The sequence below is a fragment of the Accipiter gentilis genome, chromosome 10 (assembly GCF_929443795.1).
Source record: "Accipiter gentilis chromosome 10, bAccGen1.1, whole genome shotgun sequence".
Taxonomy (NCBI): domain Eukaryota; kingdom Metazoa; phylum Chordata; class Aves; order Accipitriformes; family Accipitridae; genus Astur; species Astur gentilis.
In genome coordinates, this window is record NC_064889.1 from 2,407,342 (window position 1) to 2,427,720 (window position 20,379).

A 20,379-nucleotide genomic window follows, 5' to 3' on the forward strand; every position below is an offset into this window, starting at 1 on the left:
CCAAGGCCTTAGTGCAGGGCCAGGGACTGCTCACCTTCCGTAATGTCCCATGGGACTCCTCCCAAGAACACTTTGCAGGAGTAGACAGGGTTCTTGTGGTTTCGGGGAGGCAGCTGCCCACTCCAAGTGCAGGTTGCTTCATTCACAGCTTGAACAAGCACAAGCAACACTCAGTACAGGACCATTTATTTCCCACTCTCCCGCAGGTCTCCAAGCAAATCCCTGTATTCCACAGCTATAGGTTCAGCAGAGCTGCAGCAGCAACAGGCAGCTGCCCAGACAGCCTGTTTTTCTGTCAGCAGGTAGACCCAGAGTCAGACTTGTGCATGGAGAAAGGTCTAATCTGCTGCAAACTCTTGTCCAGCCACATTATCTGCACAGAGGCCACCTACGTGCCCTCCCAGAAGCACAGGACCATCACCATGCACTGAAGCCTGCCAAGAGCCACACCATCCAACTTACCTGCTGCTTGCCTATGAAGCCTGGCTTCTCTTTCAATACTGAAGGGGTCTTCTGGAGAGTCCAGGAGATCCCAGGAAGGCCACGCAGATGCTCCAGGCCATCTTTTTGATGCACTGGCTGGGGAGGAAGTTACTGTAGCCAGGGCAGCTTGATCTTGATCCAGCCGGGACCCCACTCCCATCTTTAGGGGGTCTCTTGACACCCCACTGAGGGGCAGGAAGGGCAGAGGAGGGGAGATGCGAAGGCTTGACTGCAAGAGAAAGTCCGCATTAAAACTCAGATTCCAAGTAAGAGCACATAAAGCTGGAGGCCACGCATCACACTGTGGCCCTGCCCTCACCCACGGCAGAAGGGGCTCTCTGATCTCCTGTCCTCCTGAGACCTTCTGAGGTCTGGCAGAGGCAGGAAAGCAGCCACCTCACCTGTCCTAGCAGCCTGATGGGACCACAGTTTCCCTGGGAAAGGCCTGCCCCTGCAGCCACTTCCCACTGAACCCATAGCAAATTATCAGCTGTGGGGATCATTAAGCAGGAGGCACCTTGCAGACCACAAAGCCAACAGCTACCCCCAGCCTGCACAGCCTCAAGGATAGCTGCCTCCCCTAGGGAGCACCAACCACACCAGGAAGAGCCTCATGTTTTGCTCTGGGCCCTGCCTGCAGCAGGCAGGGCTTGCTGGCAGCACCCATGGGCTCTGCAGGCAGCCAGCTGGCTCTCGCCCTCCGCAGACCAGCTCCCAGGCCTGCCTGACCAGGGTGAGGGCTCAGCTGGCTGCAGACCCAACTGCTCACAGGTTTAACTTGCCTCTCCAAGGGTGGAAGGAGTAAGAACACAGATTAATAAAAAAGCAGGGATGTGAGACACTGTGCAGCTTAAGAGTGCCAGCCGCTCTGCAGATCTAGCTGTGTACTGCTGCAGCATAGCCGCCCACGCTGAGGCCATGCTGGGGAAGACCTAACCTTCACGAACAAGGCCAGCACAAAGCCCTGCCACCCCGCACTGCCTGCCATCATCAGAGCCTGGGGTGCTGCAGCTGCTTACAGTACTCCTGCTCAAGATCCTGATCCTCCAGGGTGGATCACAGGAGAATCAACTTGACATCAAGCTGTCTGTGTCCTTCACACCAACCCCAACATAGGGGTCAATGCCATGGCCACACCATGGTGGAGCCAGAAGCAGCTCGGCCCTGGCTTTAGCCTCAAGTTCTGAGGACAAGCCATGCAACAGCACCCACAGACCTGGCTGGAGCCCGGCTGGCCTGCTGGCACCCAGAGCTGCCGCTCACACTGCAGCGCAGACCCAGCAGCACAGACTGGGTCAGCAAGACAGACGCTTGCCTCCCTCACTGGCTTCCAAATTTAGCTATGCTTTAGGGAACAGGAGCAGGCTAGACCCAGTTTGCTCTAGAAGAAACAGCCCTGAGATGGAGAAGTGCAGTCAGCAAACGGGAAGGGCAATGAAAGGCAGGGACAAGAGCTCCTGAGAAGCCCAGGCTGCAGCCTGGAGGCAGCTGTGCTGATCAACCACCTTCCTGCTGGGATCAGGGCACAGACAACCTACTGCCACACAGCAGCTCAGGAACTCAGACCCCTCTAGGAGCTATTTTAACCCATTAGGGCTGCAAGCACAAAGCCAAAAGGCCAAACACATTATTTAAAAGAAAAAAAATATAAGGATACTGCTAGTTTGTGCTGAAGGAGGACTGCATGAGCAGCCCTTCTTCCAAACCCTGAGCTGCAGGAGAACCTTGCTGTGTCAGAGTGGGCATGACAGGTCCCTCCAGCACTCCCTTCCTGACCAGGCAGGGCTGTGGCTTGCAGTGGCCTCCCAGCTCTCCCGTGCTCCCCAGAAACACAGCAAGACACCAGGAACCACAGAGTGGGTGCAAGACCCAAACTTACGATCAAGTCTGAGAGGTGGTCAGAGCCAGAGCTGAACCCACTGGTGTCCGAGTCTGAGGGGCTGCTGGAGCGGGAGTCCAGGATGGAGCGGGAGTCCAGGCGGGAGCTCCTCAGTGTTGGTGTGGAAAACTTTTCTGGCAGGTCTGAACCAATGGGGTCTAGAGGCAGGAAACCCAGTGGGGGCTTCCCCAGGACGTTCCCGAGAGGGTTACTCAGCATGCTGAGAACTGCAAGAGAGAAAGAGCCCATCAGTGCTGCAGCATGACACCTCCTTCCCTCCTGGCTCTTGTGGCAGAGGCCCAGGCAGGTACTGGGCTCCTGTCAGACCACAAACGGCTTGTTTGGGAGGTGGCACATCTGGCAGGTACCAACCCTCCGCACAGCTCTGGAAAGGCTGCACACTCTTTGCCATGAGTTGCAGTGTGGTGCTGCACAGCTGGAGCCAACAGCAGCAGCAGCCTGGTGTGGCTGACAAACACAAGGGTGGGTTACTCTCCCAAGGTTGAGATCAGCCAAGAGATCCCACTTCATCTGGGAGCAGAATCAGAAGACCTCACATCCTGGTTGTGGACCTCATAAAGGTGCTCCACACAGGCCTCTCTGCCCAGTCCATGCCATTATACTGGCATTTCTTTCTGCTTGTGCTGGAGCAAGCTGGGACCCAGGGGTCAGCTACCCACAGTTCTAGTGATGGGGACACAGACTGGGCCCACAGCCAGTCTTTGCTGCATACACCAATGGCCAGGCTGAGAGGAGCAGGGCCTGGCCCATCAGCAGGCACCTTGCAGGCTTGTAGGTGGGACGCCACACACGTCAGCCCCGACAGGAGCTGGCTATGGGCAGCCAGCAACGTGCCAGTCTGGCCTGCTGACAAAGGAGATGCTTCACAGTCAGTGGTGAGCACTGTCCCCGGTACACGTTCACAACAAGCCTGTCTGGTCAGGCCTTTGCCCAAGAGCTGACAGACGAGTACGCACCAGATTGCTTCCCTCACACAGCAGCAGGTTTTCCTCCCACTGAGGAGAATCGAGGCAAGCAAATTCCTCCCTAGAAACAGAGCTGCCTCTCCGAGCAGAGCACCAGGCCACCGAGGGGTCATGAAAGTCCCATCCTGCTCCACGGGTCAGTGGTGTGGGGCCAGCTGCCACCCAGAAGGAGAGGGAACACAGGACAGGCTCGGCCATGGGGGATCCCACAGGGGCACAACACCAGCCAGCTCTATTCAAAAGGAGCAAGTCTCAGCAAGCTGAGTGTGTCCCCAAACCAAATAAAAAGAGCAAAGCATTCAGAAATGGTTTTAATTATTCAGAGGCTGCAAAACAAGGCAGCTTGCCCTGAAGCTTTCAGTTTTCAGCAAAGCAAGTTTGGGATCCACTCGATATCCTCCAGACCCACCTGATCTCAGCCAGTTAGGACCACGAGGTTTTTAACCCAGATTTTCAGCAGCTCTTGTGCAGAAGATTAATAATCCAAAATGCTATCCAAACCAGGTGAATAAAAGTGCCATCATGCTCAAGTGCACTACAGTCTGACACCAGTACCAACTCAGTGCCAGCACCAGAGAAAGCTGCTGAGCGTGCCTGAAGCGACATGCTGGGACGTAGCTGTCCCAAGCCGTGTTATCCAGTGGCATACCTGCTGGGGAGCTGGCATCTCTAGCCTCATGCTACAGGGAGAAACCTCACAACACCAACAGAAACCTCAGGCAGGTACAGGGGGTCCTTTACTTGAAGAATCTACCTCAACTCAAGGCAGAGCTGGTCTGCAGGATCCCTCAGCAACAGTCACAGCATCTTCCCACATTTGCAGAGTCTTATACCTGTGAGTTTCCCTGGCAGAGCCGCAGACCCATTTTGGCTACAGCACAGGACTATGAACTCACCTCTGACCACACTTGGAAAGGGACCTCCTGCCCTTTGAATATCTGCTTGGGTCTTCCCAACAGCAGCATCTGTGCTTACACCCAACCCTGCAGCCACAGAAAAACCTCACTGGCCCAGCAGTACTTACCCTGGGCAGAGCTTGAGCAGCAGCAGCCCCACTAGCGGCAGTAGGTAGCAGAGGGAAAGCTGTCACAGACAGCTCAAGCTGGGGAGGAGACTGCTCCCTCCTAGTCACAGCACAGAGCAGGGCAGAGCATCTCCCAGCCCAGGCAAGCCGCACTACGCTGGTTTGCCGACTTCTCTGAAGCCACGTGACATGTTTAAAAATACAGCCAGTGTATTGTTCCAAGGGAGACAGCTGAATTTGTTAAACAGGCTCAAAAATCTGATTAGTCACTAAACAGTACAAGAGTCAAAGCAAAGCAGCTGATCCCATGGCCCAAGCCTCACTGCCGACAAACACTCCAGTGCTGACACCCTCCTCCTCAGCCATCAAGCACAGTGGGTTTATAACATCGGGCAGCGAACAGCCCTGTGCTGACCTCGTGTGCACAGCATTCCTAGAGACCTGAAGCAGCAAATGCCATGCAGATTGCTACCAGGCAATGCTGTCCTGCACCTCATCTCCTCGTTAGCAGAGATGTGGGAACAGAACTCCATTTGGGATGCATCAGCAAGGGTTCAGGGGCTCATCAGGAGCTCCCAAAGGCATTAAAAGGTCCAACTCTGCCACATTTATTTCACCTTCATCTCTGTCACCACTCTGGCTTGCTATAGCCACTGCTTACACATTTGCTCCCAGGATTGCTTAGCTCTCACCACAGCTAGAAAACCAGTAAAGCCAGTATGAGTGCATTCAAGTAGCAGGATTACTGGCCTTTAAAGGGACCTACTGTCTGGACATCTGAGTATCAGCACCAACCACCAAGCAAAATCCTGCCGGCTACAACTGACCCACTCCTAACCTGATGTCCTGGAAGCACTGACATCCTGCTGTTAATGCAGATGGATTTCATCCACTCCAGAAGCTTTGACAGGTCTGCACAGGCAACACTCAGTTACATGCTCTGCAGGCTACACTGAGCTCATGGGAGACCCCACATCACCCCAGTGGGTCTGACTTGGCTTTGCTTGGTATCTACAGCCACTCACAGGGCCACTGGGAGGAAAAAATCATGAGCCATGCTCAGCGTTTCCTCCTTTACACTTAAGCTTAGCAATCAGGTTGTGTCTCCTGAAGCCAGCCTTAGCAGGTAGCCTTGGAAACACCAGCATAAGAGACCAGACCTTATTTCTCACCCCTCCACCCCAAAGGCATGCTGCTCTAACTCCCTGCTCTAACAAGCAGAACCCCCTCCTGGGGGATGGGGCACAGGAGCCTGACAAAGGTTGTCTACCTAAAAACAACAAAACAAAAAAAACCCCACCTTCAAGTCATTGGGGCCACTCAAAGCCACAGTTCTTCAAGGGAAGTTGGCCTTGTCTCCCCTCCCAAGCAGACAGCTTGCAGAAGAGAAAAGCCATTTCCAATGCACATGCAAGATGCAACAGCAATTTCTGGTGTCAAGAGCATCCCTGAAGATCCCAAAGTGAAGCAGCAAACATCAGATAACTACTCAGACTAAGAAAAAAAACTAAGTACAAACAACTAGGTATTTTTCACATCTATGGGGGAAATTTTAACTGAAGGAACAATGTGATTCCCATTCATCCACTCATACACAGTAGCCCTGCTATCCAGAGCATGGCAGTTTGCAGAGAGCTTCTGGAACTTTTCATGCCTCTGCTCAGAGCTGCAAGAGAGGCACATGCCAATGCTCCTTTGCAGGGGACAGCAAAAAAAGGTAGCTTTTAATAGAAACTCGATTCTGACTTTTGACTCACTGCTGCAGCTTTAATGACCGAATTCAGAGCCAGCATGCTCCATCTTTGAGCATGTCAGCCAAATGCTGACAGATTTAAGAGCTCTGTGGAGCAGTCTCGATACCAGCATGGCACACTTCCAGTTCACAGGCTCTCAGGTCGCTCTCTAGAGAACAAGCATTTTACAAACCACTCCTCCTTAGTTGTGCTTTCCTTAGTAAATGCTATCAGGACAATGCTGTTGCAGTAAGTCCTCTTAATTCCTGCATCATCCTGGCCACCCCACCCCCCCCCCCAAAGATACCAAAGGGAGCAGAGCATGTGCAAGCATCTCAGACCCATTGCACACAAGCCAGACACTTCAGAAGTACACAGCTACACTGAGCCCATGGTGGTGGTTTCACAGGGTGGCTAGTTTCAACTCCTCATGCCAACTCTGTCCTGTAGACCCCAAATTATCTTTTAAATCTGGTTACCAACCACTGAGCTAGCACGTTCAACATGGACTTACTCAAACTCAAGTAGATCACTCCATCAGCATAAGCTGCAATCCATGGCACACACCTTCAGAAAGACGCCCCAACAGCAAGATGCCCAACACCCAGCCCAACCAGCCTCAGAACAGCTTTTATTCTTCCATGTGCTGGTTAGACTTGCAATTTAAGATTTTCAACACCTGCCCAGGACCTTGAAGCATACTGCTTTCTTCCCTGCGTACTATAATTTACAGCCATTTAAGAATTAGACTTTCTGGTAGCTTTGGCCAAGCCCATTTTATAAGAGATGGGTGTAAAGATGAACCCTAAAGAGCCAGGCTTAACAGTGCTGGCAGCTCAGGGAAGGGCTTTGGGTAAATAAACCACCTTACCACTATGCTGATGACAAATGACACTTTAATGCCTTGAATAAGACCTCAAGATAAGAGCACTACACACAGAGCCTCCACTGAATTTATTCCTGACAGCTAGAGTTGACGAAAAGCTCTGCCACCATTAAGCTGTCCTCTGAACAACTACTTCTGCTTTAGTTTGTCTGCAGGAGACCACCCAGCAGAACAAGCCAACAGCACATTAGCAGAGTAGAGCTGATGCTCTTTGTTCCTTGGTGCATCAGTTTTAGTCAAGTTAACTGGAAACTGAGTCTTGCCCAGAGCAAAGAACCGTCTCACCTTACAGCTGTCCATGTCCTTCTGCTCAAGATCTTTCCCCACACTAAGAACACCAGTGGAAGCTTCCCCATTGAGGAAAACAGCATTTGCTGTAGGGCAACAGAGATCACAGCCTCTTCACAAGCCCAAATGCACATATAACTGTGTGCACGCACACAAACTCCTGTTGAGCAGAACAGTGTGCCAGGCCCCAGATTCTTACATTACCAGTGATGTCTGGCACCTGCATGCTTAATGCACAGGCAGTTCGACACAGCATTTGGCAGTGGCACTCAGTGCTAGAGGAGCACATGCACACACTTTTTGAAGTCATGCTCTGAAGACGTGTTCCAGCCTTTAAAAGCTCACTGCAGGGCTGGAAAAAAGCCTATTTAGAAGGGACCAGGACTTGTCTGAGCAGGTCTATGATGCTGAGGCCTTCAGAGGATCACTTTTGCTGGCTGGCAAGGTTAGACAGAGGGACATTCAATCTCTAGAAAGGAGATACCAGAAGTTTGTCTGCTGGGAGATTACTCAGCACAGGAAGGATGGCAGATTGTCAAGACCTCCCCTTTGTCCACCAACTGCTACTTACACTGATAGTCCACCCTTCTGCTGTGATCTCCTTGCAGAAGCAGGGGAGAAGAGATCGATAGGAAAGCTCTTACCAAGAGAAGCAGGGCAGCGGAGATGGTTTCAGTGCCACCATGCTTCTGCTTCCACTTGGTGACACCTGCTGTGCCCAGAGGCTGCAGAGCCATATGCACATTTGGGGCAGGGTGGCGGAGGAGGGAAGCAGCAGCATGACCCAGGCCCTGGAGACTGAATACAGTGCAGTTTCTTTTGTCGTTCATCAAATAAGCTTGTAAAGAAAAAAAGGCTGATGTCCTGAACAATAGCCTGCTGCAGTTCCAGAAAAACAGCTCGTCTGCAGTTTTTACCGCCCAGCCAGACTCTACCCTGGTGGGGTGGGAGCAAGCTGAATGTTTTAGTCAGCCAAAAAGCAGCACCTCCTACAGACACTAAGCAACTTCATGGCAAGAGAAACATTTGCATGTCTGAAAGGCAAATGGGCACCTTAACCACCTCCTACAGCCTACAGTCTCTGTAGTTACAGCAGTGACACAGCCAGAGAAGCTGCCAGAGTGAGTTTTCCCCCTCCAGCACACAGAAGCACTGAGCTGCTTAAAACACAACCCGCTCACCACAGGGGAAGGGGTGATCAATACTCCTGACTAATCTTAAGTGAAGTTTTAGCACTTCATGCCTGCAGCCATGGGACCTCACACTGCCTGCAAGGAGCCAGCACGCCTGCAGCCGCAGCATGGGGAGCACAGGGGACACCAACTGAACTAAGCCCAGCAGAAGCTGCAATGACAGACATGGGGCTGCAGCACACAGTACACAAACAGGCTTTGCTTGGCACAGGGAAGGCAGACATTGGATTCCCCCCTTTATTCACTCCTTTACAGGGAACAGCCAGGCTCTTACAGGTGCACAAAGAAACCAGGAAAAGCTGCAGCAAGAGAAGCAGCACAAAAATTTCTTCCTCTTAAGCAGAGCAGCCATGGGACAGAGCCCAGCGAGGTGGAGGGCATCTCCATCCTTAAGCACTCAGCGGTCATCTGAAAAGCAGGTTGGATACCTCCAGAGGTCTTGTCTAGCTCAAATACTCCTGATTTGATTATATTCCCATTATTCCAGTGGGGAAAGAAGACACTGCTGTTATGAGAAGAGCCACCTGAAGTCAGCTGCATGCACCCTCTCCAGAGCTGTACATTTTAACAGAAGTCTCCGTATTGAACCAACTGCCAACTTTCAAGAAAAGCAGCTCCCAGAACTGCAGATGCGATCAAACCAGCAGTAACCATCATCTAAATAGGAACTACAGCACAGCCCTTGTTTCTGAAGTACAAAAGAGGAACCTCTGCCCTGACAGATTCTTCATTTGGGGCAAAGAAGAACTGAGGATATTCTGGCAGCTATTTCTGGTTTGCTAAGAAGGGGCAGGGGAATAAAAAAGAGGCAGTATGATCCCACAGCTGAACCACAGAATTAGAGTCAGGACACCTGAGGTCTATTCTTGGTTCTGGCACCAACATGGTAAGTCACTTCCCCAGCATGCCCTGAAAAATGGAAACAGTGGTAGAACTAGGAATACAGAGAAGTTTATTGCAATAACATTTGAGAGTACAGGTCTTCCTTCTGTGCCGAGAGAGTGGGACCTAGCTGACAACAAGCCTTGCTGCTTCTTGAGGCAGGGAATTTACTACTGTGTTTCTGGGAAGGGAGAACAGATGCCCAAGGTAAATATAAAATCAGTAAAGACAGCTAAAATGCAATTCAGGATTAGAAGTACACAGGTAACTGCATTCACTAAGCAGACTGCCACAACTGCATTTGTCTTTAGAAAGATCAGAACACTGAAATACAGCAGGTTTTAACATGTATCAGTCCTGGAGAGATTTAAAAGCCAACATATTCAGGTCAAATTCTGCACAACAAGCTTCAGCTTTGCAGCCTCAAGAACAAACACTTCTATATTTAAGTACCAAACTCCTCTCAATTATCTGCTGCAACGTCCAGGGTGCAAACTCTGCAGCATGTGTTACTTTACGTGCTAACAAGGATGAGACTGACTCATTTTCACCACTCAGCTGCATTGCAGTTTGTGGGGTGTCGAGTCCATCAGGATACTAATACCTTTAGGAGAAGGTATGCTCTTTAGAGGGGGATCAGGGGGAGTAGGCTCTTGGCCATACCCCTTTGGGCAAGGCAGCAGGCTGCAGTAAAGGAAGAACTAAAAAAAGACAGGCTTTAGTCCCAAATGCAATCCTATTTGAAAAATGGCACACAAGCCTCACTAAGGCATTCAGCTGGCACAAAGCCACTTCATCACTAGATTGGCACACTCAGCACCACCAGTGATGCCTGCAGGTTCCCAGTTACCTTCTAGAGGTCTGCATGCCTCAGGTACAGAATCACAGCTTTAGCTGTTTGCTTCACCTTCCCTCCACAGTCTTGGAGAGAAAATAAGCCAGAGGGGCAAGAAGGGAAACCAGGCCTTTCTCCATGGCCATCTCAAACAGATGGCGGCGGCTGCTGTGTCTGAGAGCAGCCTCTGAGCTGGCAGTAGCACAGACATCACCTGTGATTCAGCTGTTTTGCCAGCGCCTAAGGGACCACGCACAAGGCGAGTGAGCCCGGAGACATTGATACAAGGTGCTGAGATGGAAGATGCAGCACTGGCTGGAGATGCCCTGCCCAGTGCCCCTGCCCTCAGCCTGCACCCTCTGGGAAGCTGTTAATTCAGCCCCACAGTGGCACTGCACAGCATCTATGCGGTGACAGGTCAAGGACCACAGCACCTTTTGGGAGCAGATAATTTCAGAGCCAGCTCAGTGGAGGTGCCCATTTAAACAGGCCTTGTTCTGGGAACACTGAGGCAGCCCATGAATGAGTTCCTACAGACCCCTTGGGCTATGCTACTTTTGCCACCCTCCAGCAGCTTTCCTATCCTGCTTTGAGCAGGAGGTTGGACTAGATAATCTCAAGAGGTCCCTTCCAACTTGAATTACCCTACCACCCAAAAGACAGCCTGTCAAGAGCACTGCAGAGGGCCTAAGCGGTCATCTTACAGCAGTCCCACACACAGTCACTGCACAGGAAGTCAGCTACAGGGATTTCAGTTGTACAAACAGGCCAAACTATCTGCTGGCTCACTGGCCTTGCCCCTAGTGTCACTGCACTGACAGGTCATCCCACAACACCACACTACACAGAGTGGTTATCAGGGCACCATGCTGTGCCCAGGCATCACACAGCACCAGGGACAAACTCAAGTCTAAAGCAGGCACAGATGCTGAACTCTGCGCCTGTCCCAGCAGAGCTGGGGAAGGGGCAGAGCAGGCATCAGTCCCACGTTCTGCTACAGGCAGCCCCAGCAGAGTGGGAGAGCAGCTCCAAAAGCCATGTAGAGGTCCAGGCAGTTCCCCTAACCAGCTTCAAGTAGAAGGACTCAGACCTGCACATGCTGTAGAGTTATTAATGAAGGCAATGAGCCAAAAACATTCATGGCCTCTCCTAGAGAGCTACCATATTACCACCAATGAAGCTGCAGCAGACAAAGTCTTTCACGTCTGCTCTGCCCAGCAAGCAAGCATCCCATCAGCTGCTCAGACATCTAGCAGTGCAAAGGTTGGAGGAAAACCTACCTGCCTCATCTCTCATTTGACTGGCACAATTTTGGGGGATGAACCTTACTCCAGGCCAAAGCTTACACATACCTAAAACACCCTGCTACTACCTCCAGTATTGATCACAAGAGGAAAGAAAGACTAAGCTACTACTTGCCTGGGGCAGCTCAGAGCCACCAAACAGCAGCTCCAATGCTCCCCTCAGAAGGGAACATGCTTGTTAAGGCTCACTTCAGGAGCTAGTCGAGAGAAACAGTCCAGACTACAACTTGAGTGAAAAAGCTTATAGGCAAGCTCCACGAGCCCAATGTATTTGTATACACCAGCATTACCATGCAGTGGAGCACCAGTCAGCACGTCTATGAAGGGTGGAGATCTGCCAGTGCCAGAGCATCTTCTTTACCACATCTCTTAACAGCTTTGAGCAGGATCAGATGCTCAAGAAGTCTGTGCCTTCCTTGCACCCACACTCATCTGTTGTTACCTCCAGAGGGCACAAAGGCAGCAGCAACAGCCCCTCAGGGCTGCCCCAGAGACCATAATAAAACGTCCTTCCCTGACAGAAATCAAGGGGAGGGTTTTGGGTGGTGTGTGCCTGCTCCCACAAGCCATTTCCAGCACAAGACTGGAGGCTGCCCTGACCCACTTCAGTTCTAGCTAGATATAAGCAGAGATGCTGGTTAGGTTCCTGATCCAGTTACTCATCTATTTGCATCTTCTATTTTACAGCATCAGCACAAATAAAAATAAATCTGTTTAGGAGAAGCTGCTCAAATGGAAGCTTTAAAAGGTAGATTAAGAGCAACTTCCATTAGAAACCAATTGCAAACTCAGAGTTTTGATACTTGTTTTACTTATTTGATACATATTTTATTCTGTTAAGGATCAAATACTGCTGCCACATGAGCAGTCTGCAGCTATTAAGTGCTCCTGCTTTCTACTCCACAGCACAGCTGGCTCAGGCCAGCAGTTGAGAAATCAGCCCACAGAGCACGAGCAGCCCTCACTGAAACATGCTCAAGAAACAAGTGCCCATTAAGCATCCACACCAAGTGCATCCTCAGAAAAGCCCTACAAGACCTAAGATGGCATGGGGCAGGCTTTTAGTAACGCCGTCTCAGGTACTCCTGAAGTACAGCCACCAAGCAGGAGACCATGCAAGTCAAGCCAGCTCCCAGGTTTGTTCCCTTACAGCATTATTATAACTAACCTCCACAGAGAAGGCACCACCCCTATGTTTGTGCTTCCACTACTAAGCCCTGAACAGTAGGCAGGCTGCCCCAGAAGGACCAGGGCTTAACACAGCTGCAAGAAAAGCCTGTCTTCCTTTCAAGACAATGAAGGAGACTGAGAACATGGGCAATTCAGGATCACCACCACCACCACTTCTTTGGTTACCCATTTGCCTGAATTGGGTGCAGGTCTGAGGCCAGCAAGAGGTGGTTTTGCCTCCTTGCTCCTGCATAAGCAGCCATACCGTCAGCAGTATGAAGGAACCTTTTACTGAGTTTTCTAGGCAGGCTTGGGCTTATATCTGAGTGAGTCTCACTCAGGGTGAAGTGCTCACTCCCTGGACCTGAAGCTCCCCTTTCACTAGGGAACAGGAAAAATCCTTCTTGGATACTGTGGTGACAACCTAGTTATGCAGATACTGAGCTCTCCTCTATCAGAATGAGCCTCTGAAACCTTCCTCTAGCACAAGGAGAAGGATTTTCAAGCAGCCAAGCAGGTATATGCAGGAGTTGAGGGCACACCCAGGCAGCAACTGTCTTCTGAAGCCACTTGTCCAAAAGACAGGAGGTAAAAGAGCAGGGAGACCCGCAGACATACACATGGCACAAGGGAGAGCACTATGGAGCAGGCACTTGGCACCATGCTGCAGCACAGATTAGCCTAGCAGCAAATTAAACAGGCAGAGATCTGGAGGACTTCCTTCACCCAAATCCTCTGCCCCTCTAGGGTCTTCCTCAAGCTCTGCAGCTGAACACTCAAACCAACAGCTTGAGGAAGGCCAGTGATTGCTGTGTTGTACTTACTAGCAACAGCCAGCCCCAGACTGATTAGCAACTCTCCCTTGGGGGCATTTTTCAGGTGCCTGCCACCACATACACGGAAAGCATTTCTGAGGACAGTCTGAAAACAGTCTCTCCTGGGGGAGCTGCTTATGAGTCCCTCCTGCTGATATCAAGAAGAAAGGCTAGGAGTCCATGACAACACCTGTGCTTCCTTCTGTGCAACAGGTCTTTTCTTTCATCCTTCAGAGATGGGGTTTTGCCTTGAAGACTTCAGAGTGATTCGTAGTCAGAGGCCTCAGCTATCTGCCAGGCAACACACAACAGATTGCCTGCAGTTCTAGCATAGCAGATTTTAAGCAACTACAGATAATCAGCAAGTTCAAGCTTACTGCAGAAAGAAGTTTGTGCTCCAGGAAGCAGAAGAACCAAGGGCTGGAAAGATTCATCGATGCTTCCCTACCACAGGCCATTTCCCCAGCACCAGAACAACTGGAGCTGTAACCTTGCAAGCTAGAGAATGCGACAGCAGCAGCCACCCCAGAGAGGGCACAGATGCAGCTGGAGCTGCAGTCTCAAGCACAGATCCAAGAAAAAGCTCAAATCTGTTGCTGCACCAACAGCTTTAGGGTCACACAACAAGCAGAGAAGCAGACTGAGCACAGAAGTCCAACTGACACCATCAGGAAGAGCTCACCTGCTCAGGCTGGGCTCACCCAGAGACTGACATCCTCTCTGGAAGAAGAGCTAATCCTTCTGAAAACACCCTTGCAGGTTAGCATTGCTAACTTAGTGTTAACAGACTAGTTTTAGAATGATTTCCCAGTGGGCAAGTCTGCTGTCCCACATAGGGACAGCCTCCCAATGTAGGGCAGGACAGACCAGCCAGACCAAGCTGCTAGCATGCAGGCTAAAAACCAGCCAGGGAGACCCAAAATCTGCACACGGATCTGCTTGTGTACTGCTGTCACCTGTTCTCCAGGCAAAAATTGGATCGAGACCCCATTTGCTTGTGCTCCTTGAGGAATAGGGCGGTAAAGGATACCATCAAGGGCAGTCCCATCTCACTGCCTCTTAACCCCTCCTTGCCTCTGCAGAGCAATGAACTCAAAGGTCTTAACACAAGTGTCTGCCTACTATGAGGCTACATTAAAGGGGAAATGCTGCCTCAAGAAATACAGCTAGGGATGGCAGGACTGGAAGCATTCAAGGCCAGTTTCCTGCAAAAGCCCCTCCCTGGGCCACAGTGCAGGTTTCTGGGACTTGCTGAAGTATTTCCAGTCTGACAGATCTAGTGGCAGCAGTGGGTTTGAGATGCCTTTCCTGCTATGAGACAGCAGTTCAATCCTACAGCCAATAAATGCAGGCGGCTCAAGCCTGCAGCAGCTGCTGCCTCCCAGAGAGGGTCTCTCCAGACACCAGCTTCGGGGACTGGCAGCACATCTGGCACACTCAAGGGCTAAGCACACATCCTCAGTGTGCTACAGTGCTGGACCCAGAAGGAAAACCTGTTACAAAAAACCTTGTCTGGGTGCAAGGGGTTCAGCAGCCCTTTGGGAAGGGGGACATAGGCAGGATCAGAGTGCACAAGCCATCCCTGCTGCTCTCTGGCCTCCCACAGCACAGCCCCGGCCAGCAGCAGGCACCTGATCCTACTGCACCAAGCTGCACAGTGACACCACCCTGGGAACACAAGGTGACACCAGAAGGGTTTGCAGCCAAAGGCCCTTCCCAGGCTGAGAAAGCTCCACACTGGCAGAGACTACGCAGACAGGAGAGGAGGTCCCAGCTCATCAGTACTCAAGCACAGGCACTGCAGGGGGCCACATCAGCAATATTTTTAGCCTGATTGTTAGGTTTTTGCATTTCCACCCTTCCAGCCACCTCCCTGTGGGTCTGTGCAGCTGAGTCACTGCTAGAACCTTCCAAACGCTTGGGCGCCAGCGGCGCAACAGCTCTGCTTGGCAGCGCCATCCCTCCTCAGCCCCGAGAGACAGCCCAGCACTGACGCAGCCTCACCTGCTCTCAGGACACCCCGATGAAGACCCCAGCCCTTGGGGCTAGGCCAACTACAGCCTCCCAGGCCTCAGCACTGGGCATCAGGAGCACCCGGACACAGCAGCATCCTCTCCACATCCTCCCCTCTTTGTCACAGCACAGCTAGGCCACCTGGAAGCATCAGCATCTGCCGACTCCTCAGATACATACAGCTTTCAGACATGGGAACACTCCTCTGCCACCCAAAGAGAAGTGTTTCACACCCTTTCAGAAGGCACTCCTGAACTACAAGATCTCCCTTCCCAAGGAGGCCCACATTGCCACTCCAGGGCCCTTACGAAGAAGATGAGGCTCTGCAGACATAGGAGGTGTGGGCAGGCTGAAGCAATATAACAGCTGTGCACAGATATCAGCCTTTCACTTCTCCAGCCAGCATTTGCCATCCCCACAGCTCTTGGAGCAGGCGAGTAACAGCAGCCCAGACCAATGAGCACTCCTGGCCCAGCTGCCGCACACCCAGGAAGGGAAGGTGGGATTGAGAAGGAGAACGCAGTCTCAGGACCACAACACCCCCTGCCATATAGCACTAGACCCTCTGCACAGCCTCTGAAGGCCAGAGTCTCCTTTGTGGAAGCAGCACAGCTGCATTTGGGCTGGTTTTACACCCCAGCCATCCCCGCTTCGTGTACAAGGGGAATATCAGGAGTGGTACATGAGGGAACAGGCCTCTCCAGACAGTACTGGGTGCCATCTTCCAGCAGCTGTTACCACAAGTTGTCACAAACACCCACTGGGTGCAGATCATCCAAGCCCAGGGCAGTGCCTGAGGTTAGATCCTTTCTACCACTCTTCCCAGGCCTCTGCGGCAGGCAGGAGCTCCAGCACGATGCACTGCAGTCAGCGGGGGCACCTGACACCAGAAACACCCTCTGCGAGCAGGGAGGTCACTGGAGCACCTTCAAATCATCTCCAAATGAACCTCCCTCCTGAAACCAGGAGTGCCTCCACCCCTGACAGTGGAAACCCCCCCAACCACAGACCACTCAGCCCCACCACCCAACCCGCAAGGTGCAAAGCGCTGCCACAGGCTTGTGCAAATGCTGCTCGCCTGCCTGCCGGAGCACTGCAGAGATGTCCGCACCTCTGCCAAGACAGCCTGGCAGGAAGCCGGCCAAGAGAGCACTGGAGATGGTTACAGTGGATCAGGTGGGGCTGGGACATCCGTACAGAGCAGCTGCCTTGGTGTGCAACAGCCCTTGTTCTGCAGCACCATTGTGCACCGAGCCCCAGGTGTTGTGGTTATTAGCAGGAACAGAACCATTCAGCATGGATGTTGCCTGCTTTAAGAGTGCTCTTGACATTAAAGATCCTGTAACACAGGTTCAGCACCCCATAGTCTGCTAACAACCATAAAGGGGCTCAGTGCACAGCTCTAAGGCACCTGTCCAGACCACTGCACACTGGTAACTTTTGTCTCTCCGTCCTGCTTCAAGGTTTCAGCTAGCAACAAAAGGAGGACAGATACCGAGTGTGCGGTATTCCACGGTTCATTAGGGGAAGCCCATAGAACCATGTGATGGAGCAGAGTAAGGCTTCATAAAGCTACTACATGCTGACTGCAAGCAAACCCTAAGTGCCAGTGCTAGGGCCCACACACAAGCCTGCATGCTGAGTTTCTACATCTAATTTCCCCAAGACTTAAGTGAGCTGTGCTGATGAAGCTGTCAATTCAAAGTCCGCTACCCCACAAGTGATTTTTTTTTGTTTGGGTTTTTTTTGTTTTGTTTTACAACCAATGCAGCAACATTCAGGCCTGTGTCCCAGCAGCTCTTCCTATCCCAAGGGCAGCATCCCCTGGACAGAGGTGGTCGACAGCACCCCCTTGCTCCCCCCAACATCTACATGGGCAAGTCACACTGCCCAGGCCACCCCAGAAGCTATCTACATTCCTGTCAGCACCAACTTTACGCCTGGGGCCTCCTGTGTCACCCAAGTCTGCGCAGAGATGCACTACCCTTTTAACAAAGCAGCAGCGTGCTGCTATAAAGGGATGAGTTTCTGTAGCAACCAGGCTGAACTTGTACAAACTCTGCCAAAGCACTAGATCTTTCCATGGACTGATACTTGAACGAACACATCACCATTTGTGAAACTGGTTTTTACAGCCCTCAAAAGCTTGGAAATGAACTCTTCCCTCTGTTTTACCCCCTGCTCTGTCACCAGGCCGAGGAGATGCATTAAGTTTGTGCACACAGCACCCCTTTCCCCTCCTGCAATTTTACAGAGAAAGCTTATGCCTCTGGAAGAGTTAACTGAACCCTGCATCACTCCAGGGGAAGCACCCAGCACCCCAAAGCCTCCCCATCCAATCCCAGCTGCAAAGCCAGACTGGAGAGGATTGAGGGGGAAGGGCAAACCAGCCAGCAGCATGTGGCTGTGAGCCCACACCCTGCTGATCGCATAGGTTTGTGCTGGACCAAAAGAGTTAAAGCAAGAAGCCATTCCCCTGCATCTCCTCCAGCCCACTGCTAGGCACAGACCGCTATTTCTAGTTGAACGTGGGAGTGGAGAAGGATCCCTCCAAGTCTTCCACCCAGCCTGCGAGCTGCTGGCTGAAGTTGTTAGTCGGGTGCCAGCTGCACCTACCACACCCCACAGGCAGAGTTCAGCAGGCAATGCTGCCATAGCACAGGAGCAAGTGGTGCTGCCTGGACTTTTGCAGTCAGGCAGGGGGGTCCCTCTGCAAGCACATGCACTGCTGCCTGCAGAGCTACCTGCCACCAGGGATTTTCTCAGGCTAGAGTAAAGTTTAGCCTCACTCCCACCCAGCATGTTCAGCCTCCTGACACCACACCCCCCACCCACTCCCTCCAAATGCAGGGAGAGGATTTCTCCTCTCTCAGCAAGGTTATTCCTCCACCGGCATTACAACACCGAGCAAAACATAAGCTGGGGCACTTCTTGTCTGCAGTGAACTGACAGCAGAGCAGAGGAGGCTGTGGCACAGCCTCCCCAACTCAACTGCCACATTACACAAGCATTACGAGTTGAGAAGCCCCTGTCAGTAACTGCCAGCACCCCATTACACAAGCAAATTGCTCTGCGTTAGCTTTAAAACAGCCAAAAATAAAAGAAATCCAACAACTGTTGCTGCGTGTGTCAGCAGACTCACCGGACTGTGTGCTGGTTTGTGCTGCAGCATCAGAGTCCTGGGTGCTCCAGGGTCTGTCCCACCCTGTCAGGTTGAGGGACTGCAGGCCAAGGCACAGATCGTTGGTGTCTGGGAGGCCACGGGAAGACTCTTGCGTGGATGTGGGGAAAAGCATCCTGCTTGCCACTGCTTCTTCAGAGTCCTGGAAGTCTGCTCAGATTGAGAACAAACAGAAGCTTGAGAGTTCAGGGCTGCTTTTTTCTTTTTAAAGAAGGAGTTTTCCAAAGCGTTAAGCCCCGAGCCAGGTCTCGTGCTGCTCTGAAGCCACGGCTTCTGCAACTAGCAGTTGCACCCCAAAAGGGAGGGCTACCATATGTCCAGAAACCAGCCCCCTACCCCCCTCAGCCCCTCCACCTTCCTATCCCGTCTGCATTACTGACTGGGTCAGCATGTGACCAGGCTGCTGATGCTTACTGTGCTGACAGTGACGTCACTCAGCCATGCAAGAGAACTGCATCAGCTCTTACAAAATAAAGGTAAGAAGAAAGGATAAGATTTCCCCCGAAAGACAAGACGGCAGGCAGGAGGAGAGAGGTGCAGCTCCAGTAAATCAAGGGAGGCAGGCAGCACAAAAGCAGGGCTCCACAATACAGCACAGCAGACGACAGGCTCGAGGCAGCAATCCCCCCAGCAACGACGACAGCAGCAGCAGCGACAGAGCAGTTAGTTTTAGTGCTACCCAGCTCTCCTGTCCCCGCCTCCCTCCACCCACAAAACCCAAAAACACTTTAGTCCTGGACAGACTCCAGCTGCTGGCTCCAATTCACAGCCCAATGCAAAGCTTCACAATTCTGCTAGCATAATCTATTTGGTTCAACTTGGCCACTGTGCCTCACTGACTCTGCATTGTTTACCACTGAGTAACAAGGATAACCTTCAACCCCCACTCACACCCCCCCCCCAGCTACCCAGAGAGAAGCCCATGATCCTGGGTCCAGCCCAAGCAGGCACATCACACTGGTACAGGAAGAAGAGGACCAGCTGGAGCACAGGACCCATTTCACATCAGGAATTTTTCATGGCCTGTTTACCTTCCACCCGCCTGGTCCCCCCCCTTTCCCAGCCCTCCCCTCCCCTGCGGGGTGTTCACAAGCCTACGGTACTGGAGATGCCGGATTCTTGCCTCGGTTTAAGCCTGTGCCAACAGCCTAAGGAAATGCAGCAGGTTCATAGTCTGAGAATTCCAGTTTAATGCGGGGATCTGGGGGCTGATGAAACCACAAGATGCTCAGCTGTGTTACCCGAAATCTGAGTCAGAGGGCATTTATAAGCCAGCTACCAAGCAGCAGCAGCTGTCTCCTCCTCCTCCCCCTGCCCCCACACCCTCCCACTGTGCCATCAGATGTACACCTCGCACACACCACTCCCCGCTCTTCAGCAGGGCGCTGCAGTGACTCTAGCCTGTCACGTTATCCCTCACGTGCAGCCCGGCCATCCCAGACAGCCTGACAGCGTTCCTGGCCTCCTTTTCCACATCCACAGCCACATCCCATGCCACTCAGTTGCCCATGACCTAGCAAAGCCCATGCAAGGGTCGGTGGCAGGTGGGTACCCTACACGAGATGCAGGCCACTGCTGCCACCAGAGGTGGGACCCTCACCTTCACCCCATGGCGATCTGGGCAGTGCCAACATTCCCAGATCACAGCGAGGGGGCTGAAGCACTGCAGTCAGGATGAGAGCAGCTAAAACAGTACCTTCTGGCAAC

The 20,379-nt window shown here is 52.1% G+C and overlaps 1 protein-coding gene across 9 annotated transcripts in view; it reads right to left on the reverse strand.

Moving 5' to 3' along the window:
• Positions 1-20,379, reverse strand: part of CPEB1 (cytoplasmic polyadenylation element binding protein 1) — a 43,786-nt gene that overhangs the window by 7,998 nt on the left and 15,409 nt on the right. For 5 of the 9 annotated variants that reach the window (XM_049812891.1, XM_049812890.1, XM_049812889.1 and 2 more), the window contains 4 exons: positions 18,634-18,822; positions 2,363-2,589; positions 463-712; positions 35-148 (listed from right to left, as the gene is read on the reverse strand). In XM_049812891.1, the coding sequence (XP_049668848.1) occupies positions 35-148; positions 463-712; positions 2,363-2,589; positions 18,634-18,822 (780 nt within the window). Of the gene's footprint in view, positions 1-34; positions 149-462; positions 713-2,362; positions 2,590-4,372; positions 4,452-18,633; positions 18,823-19,086; positions 19,295-19,351; positions 19,361-19,795; positions 19,897-20,379 lie in introns of those variants that run through there. The other 4 variants (XM_049812893.1, XM_049812897.1, XM_049812894.1 and 1 more) reach the window with 4 other exon arrangements.